The 8120-nt window shown below is 50.0% G+C and overlaps 2 protein-coding genes across 5 annotated transcripts in view; one reads left to right on the plus strand and one right to left on the minus strand.

Moving 5' to 3' along the window:
* Positions 1-3815, plus strand: part of TMEM120A (transmembrane protein 120A) — a 15033-nt gene extending 11218 nt beyond the window's left edge. The window contains exons 9-12 of one of the 3 annotated variants that reach the window (XM_014524479.2): positions 220-312; positions 849-913; positions 1611-1679; positions 2213-3815. In XM_014524479.2, coding sequence (XP_014379965.1) covers positions 220-312; positions 849-913; positions 1611-1679; positions 2213-2326 — 341 coding nt within the window. In that variant the 3' untranslated portion in view covers positions 2327-3815. The other 2 variants (XM_025214984.1, XM_025214985.1) reach the window with 2 other exon arrangements.
* Positions 3816-5381: 1566 nt separating this feature from the next.
* Positions 5382-8120, minus strand: part of LOC102381176 (NADPH--cytochrome P450 reductase) — a 65637-nt gene continuing 62898 nt past the window's right edge. For both annotated transcript variants that reach the window (XM_006033236.3, XM_025214983.1), the window contains exon 16: positions 5382-7802. In XM_006033236.3, coding sequence (XP_006033298.1) covers positions 7658-7802 — 145 coding nt within the window. In that variant the 3' untranslated portion in view covers positions 5382-7657. The remainder of the gene's footprint in view (positions 7803-8120) is intronic.

An 8120-nucleotide genomic window follows, 5' to 3' on the forward strand; every position in this document is an offset into this window, starting at 1 on the left:
ATGATGTCTGTTGTCTTGCTTTGCACCTCCTCCACATCAAACCTTCCCCTTCCCATCAGGCCTTCTGGATAAGAGACTAGCTCTTTGCTTATCTGAGAGACTTGACTTCTGGTCCCAGTTCTGAGCTTGTATTGACTGAGAAAGCAGCAGAGGGCTTAGCCCCATCTGGCTCTTATCCTCCTACTGTTGTTCTCATGCTGAGTTCTTCCTACCTTGCAGGCTTTGTGCAGTTCCTTCAGTACTACTATCAGAGTGGCTGCCTGTATCGGCTCCGAGCACTCGGGGAGAGACATAACATGGATCTCACTGTGGGTAAGTTGAGTTTCTAGTCCGTCCCCCTTTCCCCTCTCCACAAACTGTTGTAGCCAAATCAAACTGACCCCTAATGGCAGGAAGCTGCAGTCTAATATCAGACTGGCTCAAAGCAGCCCAGGTGCCTTTGAAGAGCATGATGTTCAAAGCAGGTAGCCTTTTGACTTCAGTTCCTCTCACCTGATCCTGATCTTTGTGGTAATGGGGAAGGTCTGTTCTTTCCTCAGTCTCAGAGCAATAACTTGGGCCTTGCAGAAACAGGGTTGGGTAATCCCTGTCCTGGAATCAGCTCTAGGTGGCTCACTGCTGGGAATGGTTGTGGTGATGCATGGACAGGAAGCCACCGGCAGCCCTCTGGGGGAGGCGTTGTAGTGCATGGAAAGGAGCATGGGTTGGTTCATTTCACAGGAATAGTCTATGTTGCACTGTGTTCAAGTTCCAAATAGTAGTAGTAAAGCTGTAAGGAACTCAGCCCCTATGTTCCATTGAATTGCAAGGATGCCATGTAAGCCCTGTTCATTGTCCTTTCCCTGCAGAGGGCTTCCAGTCCTGGATGTGGAGGGGTCTCACTTTCTTGCTTCCATTCCTTTTCTTTGGGCATGTGAGTATGTGTGCCCCACTCCATATGGCAGGGTGTCTCCCTATTAGCAAAGACAGAGCTCAGCTGGGAATACAACTCATGTTTCCTTTTAGCCCACTCATGTGCTTAGCTGGAAACAGGAGATGGGGAAGTGGTTGATTCATGACAGAGCACCACAGCAGCATGGCTTTTTGTTTTTTAACAAGGGGCAAAACTAACACTCGCTCCTGCTTCAGCTTTGACAGTAGGACTTTGGGTCCAAGGTCATGTTGCCTTTCAGAAGCCTCATTGACATGGGTCCCTAAATCACCTCTGAAAATGGAACTTAGCTAGAGGTGCTTCTAGAAACCTAAAATCTCATCTGTATTCTTCCTAGTAAAATTCCTTTGTGACTGATGGGAGAAATGCAAATAATCAGGTTCATGCCAAGTTCCTGAGACCAGTTGGCCCAAGAAGAGGATTATTATTATTTTTTTTTTTAATCCCAAATTCCATGACAGGGGTTTCTTTCTGATTAGGGCCTCTGAAAATCCCAACTGTAACCTTCTCCTTGCCCTGTAAGGTTGGCATCCATAGCTGACTGAGCTGGACAGGTGTTTATGTAACAGGATTTGGGCCTGATGAAGCTGGGCTGTTACATGTCAGTGCTGGGTTGGCTGTACCCTCATCTTCACAAAAGCAGAAATGCCTGTTAATGACCCTGCTGTGTCTCCTGCAGTTTTGGCAGCTTTACAATGCAATCACCCTCTTCCGCCTGGCCAGATACCCAGAATGCAAGGAATGGCAGGTGAGCTAAGGGAATGGAAGGGGTGGGAAGTGGGGTGGGTTTCCAACTTCATTCTTTGGAACATCTGATGCCTTGGAGACCTCACCTGCTTCACCTTCTTTCAAATGCCCGGTTGCATAAGATTACCAGGCAGGGCATAAACAGTAGTGAGCTTGTGGTGGGTGCAGCAGCTTTGCTGGTCCTAAGGCCCAGGTGATGCTGTGACTTCTCAGCTGTGGCTCTTGCCTGCTGGTCTAATTGCTCCATCTCACGGTTAGCCCCAGGTAGCTTTGCTTCATCCTTTCACTTTCAGGGGTGTTGACAAAAAAGCCTAGATGTACTGGGAGACAGGTCTGGGGTCTCAAAGGCAGACATAGCAGCTGAATGGAGCCTTTGGTCTCTGGAACAGCTGTGGGATGTGCCACTGTGGCAGCTTCTCTGACTTGATGGGCTTTCACTTGAGCCTTTTTAGCTTGGAAGGACATTGCCACTTGCTCTTATTGGACTAATTCTTCTAATCTATTCCTGCCTAATTTTGCCCTTTGATCCTGCAGGTTCTCATGTGTGGGCTCCCTTTCCTGATCCTCTTCCTAGGGAATTTCTCCACCACCCTGAGAGTTGTCCACCAGAAATTCCAGAATCAGAATAAAGAGCCTAAGAGGAAGTAGGAGATTCAGACACCGAGCCACACTCTCACCATTCTGCTGCCTCCTTGCCACATTCTAGTTGTTGCCATCCAGACTCACCTCTTGCCCCACTCCTCAGAGGCTTGCAGCTCAGTGTTGAGCAGCTGGGCCTCTGAACCAAACCTCAGATGAATGTAGAGTTATGAAAACCAAACCGCTGAAGTTTTAATGGACTGAACTGTGGTGCAGCGCTCACTCCCCTTCCAGTCAAAGATGTGGCTCCCTTGTCCAGAGCCAGCATTGCTTGCTGAGACACTAAACTGGGAGCTGGAGGATCAGACACCTTGTTCATTGTCCCACATTTCCCCCTGTTGACAGTTAGTGCATCTCCATCCTCTGCTGCTTCAGAAATGCAGTGTGGAATGGAGGGCCCTTAATCCAGCCCATCAGGCTCACCTCTGCTGGCTGAGATGTTGATATGACCACTCTGCAGGGTGCTCAAACCAAGCTCCTTCCCATAGTTACCCAGATAACTCCAGCCTTTGCCTCTTTTCAAGTAGCCACAGAACTGAACTCCTCAGCAGAAGTTGGGGGATGCCTCTTTTTGGCCATCTCTTACAGTGCAGTATTCTCACTCCTGGCTTCTGCCCTGAACACTTTAAAGAGCTGTTGAGCTCATCTGGGGGGCCACCTCCAGCCTTGAACCTGCCTGTAGTATCCCATTCCAACTCCATGGTGTCTACCCTAGTAGAAAAGCCTACAGAGACACCTTAAGAAAACACCCCAGCTCTGCCTTGAGTAACTTTCTCCTTTCCTTGGCATGAGGCAGCTTGCATGGAACCAGGGTCCCTGTCAATCTGCTGCTGAGCTCCCCAGTTGAGACATTCTTCCGTCCATGGGAGATCGAGTGATGGAGGAAGCTAGAGCTGCTTTGTGGATGGAGCAGGAGCCCACAGAGCATAGGTGCATTTTTGGCAACATCTCAGTTTGGCAGTGGGAGACCATTGCTAGGGGAGCATTAAAGCTTTTCCTCCAGTGGTGTCAGCTGGCCTTCATCCTCTGTAGAAGAAAGGCCACTGCTAAACCATTCTGGCAGCATCAAGAAGCCTTAAGAGTTCTGGATCCCAGGATGATACAGGAAGTGGTGCATTCCCTGCCATCCCATAAGTCCAGAGGGCAACAGGAGCAGAGAGGAAGGAGTTGATGCCAAAACCATAAAGGGATAAAATGTGTGCGTGTTTGTGTTGTGTAGATGGTTCTAGATAATAGCTGGATTTTGTTATGAGCTTGGCTGCCATATTAGTCATGGCAGAGGATGGACAAAGCTCCAGTCCCTTGGGGCTGGACTCCCAAACCTACATTGGAGCCACTGTCCTCTCATCCGCATCCTATTGAAATGAAGTCCTTTTAGATTTTTGTGAAGATGTGTCCTGGAGTGTATTTGTCAATACCTGTATTAGAAACATGTCTCCTTTTTATAGGAAGTTATCCAAAATAAAGGAAGGGGAAGATGCCTTCAAATGACAACTCTCTTTTGAGTCACCCTTTAATTTAACCTCAACATACAGTTCAGCACTGGCTAAGCCTGGCAGCATGAAAGCAGGGCAGGGGATGCTTTTAAGGAAAGGAAGAGTCCTTCTAAGCTTACTGACCTCATAAGTTTCTAGTGCCTGGGGCCAGACGCTGCATTTGCGCCACAACAAATTCCTGTGCTACTGTAGAAGGGTGATGGGGGGAGAAAAGGAGGTGACTACACTGCTCCCCCTCTAGCAAGGTGCTTAGAGTTATGCTGTTCTATAGCTGGGGAAGTAGAACTACAGCATCTGAGGCTTGTGAGCCAGCTGCAAGTAGTTTGTCCTCTCCTCTCTAAGGGACAAAGACTTCCCCTCTTCCAATAGTCTGTGCAGCCCTGGCTTGAAGAAGGAAGCAAGCAGGATCAGGGGGAGCAGTTTTTAGTGATGGTGCAAGTTCCTCAGAGCTCTGTTGTACTCCGATGCATTCCCTCTCCAGATGCCAGGCTCTGGTGTGGTTGAAGAGTAGTCTGAAAGAGGCAATGAATTCTTGCTTGCTGTACCCTTGCAGCTGGCACGAGTGCTGTACTTGGAAAGGGAAATAGTTTTCATTCCTTTTCCTCTAGTATCCTCAAACAGAAGTAAAAGTTTCTGGCTACTTCACCACATTTTGTCATTGTTTTGAAGATATTGAATCCACTCGCCCTGTCAATATTCTTCTCCATGAACATGGATTTCTTCTACCCGTTGACTCCAGCTGTGCATTCACCCAAAGCTCTTAATGCCGTGAGTTTCCCTGACACCTTTCAACCATTAAACAGTCTGTTTTCCCCCCCATCAGCTATCCACCAAAAGTTTGGTGGGTGCTCCAGTGAAGGAGAGGCCTGGGGTCAGCAAAGGAGGCAAGACTCCCAAAATGATAGCAGTCTTAAAAATGGTCTGAGGCCACATTTCAGACAGGCCTGCAGCTTAGTGGGGTTTTATTCACAGTGGCGTGCTCCAGTATTGCTTGAAAAGCAGTTTTGTTTTGGAGTTCTTTGCCTTTTTTTTTAGCGTTTAAAAAATGAGTCAGTAATACGACTGACAGCTACTGAGGGAGAAACTCATCCCCAAGGGTGGGTTTTGGAGATTATGACTTTAAAACTCTTTAGACAAAAGCTGTTTTCAATGCTCCCATAATTCTGACTGCCCCTAGCACAAGCAACAGGAGCCTGAAAGGTTAGTTCAGTGCCCCTAGGGCGAGCCCACATTGGCTCCTGTGGGAACCACATTGCTGCTATACTCTGTCCGCTGCTGATTTCTCCATTTTACAGGGGGGGAAGTTGGGTCACAGGAAAGTTGGTGCAGAGCAGGGACTTCAGCCTGGTTCCTAGTCAATACCTCTTACAGGTCAATTTAAAATCCATCGTTGTGAGGAAGCCGTGCTCTATACCTGTTTTCCCCTCGGAGTCGTAAAGGACGAGGGCATCTATCTCCCCATCCCAGGGAGGCAAACGTTGCTGACCGGCAGCCTGTCAAAGCTCTTGCCCCTTTCCCTTTCTTGTTTGTTTTTTCCCCTCACTGAAATGAAGCAAAGGAAGCTGGTGTGAGGAGGCAAAATAAACTGTTTTATTCTGAGGGCAAAAGTACTTTTAAAATTATTTACATTCATGGGACAGCCTCTAATACAGCTTGGTGCAGAATGAAGTCTCATACGGACACGGACATACAAAAAAACCACCCCCTGTGACCACACATTGCAAACCGGGCGCGTGGGGTGGTAGCTCACAACTGCACTGGAGGAGCGTGGCTCTTCCAGGCAGCTGCTGAGAATGAAGCACCTGCTCCTCAGGGGGCTTCTGCCATTTTCCCTCCTGCCACAATGTAACCATGGCAACAAGTTTTAATGGGCAGAGGTGGAGCAGCAGCAGCGTCCCTGACCTGCGCGCAGTGGGCAGAGGAGCCTCAAGGCCCAAGAGCTGGTTGTGCTCTGTCCTTGGGGGCGGTGACCTCAACCAGCTGCTGCCAGCACTCCCTCCCCCCCATCCTCCAGGGACTGTCCGCGAGTGGAGGGGGGGGGCGCATGCTGTCTGAATTCACTGAGGGCGTATAACCACACTGGCACTGGAGGGCAGGCATACCTGAGTTAGCTCAGATGCAATAACCAGTTTAGCCTCAGCAACCCAGTGCAGGCTCCTCTGCCCCGCTCCTGGGCAAGGCGAGTTGGTGCACGCAGCCCTGCTGCTGGTACTGAGGCTACCTCTGGTGTGTCTACAAGACACTTGGCCAATGGGAGTGAGCAAGTCCTGGCTCTACAGCACCACAGTAGCCAATTTTACTGTTAAGACACCTAGAACCAGTGGTTTTCAAATGGGGGAAGGGGAAATGCCCTCTGAGAGTTTTGTCCTACCTATACCAGCACAGAGAGAAAACATTATTGACAGCCTCACACCTCGGACAGCATAAGTAGGGCCTGAGCCTCAGGGTGTTAGCTGGGAGCCAAGAGCAAAATTCATCCCCAGAATCAGAGGTGCAGAGAGCAAGTGACAGCAATGGGCCACTTACAACTGTCTGCACAATCAGTGTGACCAGGGAGCGTGGTCAGCTTACACAAGAACTGTTTCATCCTTGCCAAGCTTGCTCAGCTACTACCACGCCTGCACAGGCCAGGGTAAGACCCTGCAAGCACAAGGACTTACAGCCAGCTAGCTCCTGGCTTGGGTTAAGGCCACAGTCGAATTTCAGAGGGTGCTGACTCAGCTTTGGCAGGCTGGTGCCAGCACTCTGTCAAGGCAGCCGCAAGCAGAGCCCAAGCAGACTGCCCAGTCACAGTGACAGTGGCAGCACCACGACCCTGTTTGTTAAGCTACTGAACAGCAAGATAAGAGCAGTGCTTTGCGCATGACACGTAGTGCAGGGCCCTGGGGCAGACTGAGCACAGAATATCCAGCCTCACTGCCCTAGAAACACCCACGGTTTGGCAGGGCTGACTGAGACACGAGTCTGCCTATCCTCTAAGCCTCTAGCAGTGGAGGTTTGTACTGAAGGGGCTCAAGTGAGCTGTACAGCGGAGCACCCAGCTAGGCTCCATACTGGCTAAATGTAGACACCAAAAGGGAATTTGAGCTTTTGATCTATGCCCTACTTATTGCCAAATATTGCTACTGGGTCTGTTAAAAACCTCAGAACCTCCAGGGTCTGGGTCTGATCTGCCCATGAGGCAGAAAATGGGGCTATATCAAAGCCAGGGAGCACATGTCCACTTGCTCCAGACTAGCACAAAGGAAATGGTTCAACATAAAGGCTGCTCACAGGGAGAGGGCTGTCTGGGCCTGAAGGCAGAGGGCTTGGTCATTAGAAGTGAGGCGGACAGGTGCAGAAAGGGACCCCTCAGCCAGGTCACTTCCTACCAGAGCAGGAAAAAAACAACTCTGGCAGAGGATGAGGGCGAATGCCCTAGCAAGAGGTTCACAACTCTGGACATGATGCCCTGGGACAGGTGCATCTGCCCTCCTCTGACAAGCTCGCCTTGCCATGCACCACATGCTCTAAACACCAAAACAGGGACTGAAACAGTTAAGAGCTCCTTCTGAGTCTCTAGACAAGCCTATCCATCCCTATTAGAGGTGTCTCCCTAAAAAAAAACCCAAAGGAGTTCCAGCAGCTACAACCACCCCACCCCACCCCTTCCAGGGGTCTACTGTAAACAGTCTAGTGCAGAGAAGGCAGAGAATTAGAAAGGGACAATTATTGGGGAGTAGTTAGTTATTCTTTAGTTTAGTTCTGTTCACATGCTCTTGCAATGGCTGGGGCAGGTGCCCTTTGCATCCTGTCTGGCAGTCACCTGGGAATCCTTCCCCTCCCTCACCTAGTCAGCCCAGCCCTAGCTCCAGACGTCCATGGAGTACCGGCCCTTGGTCATCAGCTTCTTTACATAGTCCACGGCTTGAGGCTGGCTCATGTTCCCATACTCAGCCACGATCTCGTAGAACGTGTTTTGCACATCTCGAGCCATGTTGCGAGCGTCACTGGAACAACAGAAGCATGGGGAGGACATGAGGGAGGGATGGCACTGCATGTCCTGACACCCACCCTGGCTGGCTGACAACCAGCTTGGCATCCCAGCTGAGAAGTTTGCAATCTCAGGGATATGATGTCCTGCAAGAGCCAACAGCTGGACAGACAGTATGAAGTGACCACATCTCCTATATCTGGTGCTACCCCATATGCTGCACATCCCCACGTTTGTGGATGAAGGTAGCTTAGTTTGGACCCCAGATACAGCCAGGCAGCAGGAGGGCATCCCTGAACTCCAGCTAGTAAATGTAGTCAGACAATGGAAAGAG

Source organism: Alligator sinensis, unplaced genomic scaffold, assembly GCF_000455745.1.
Source record: "Alligator sinensis unplaced genomic scaffold, ASM45574v1 scaffold1420_1, whole genome shotgun sequence".
In the NCBI taxonomy this organism is placed as follows: domain Eukaryota; kingdom Metazoa; phylum Chordata; order Crocodylia; family Alligatoridae; genus Alligator; species Alligator sinensis.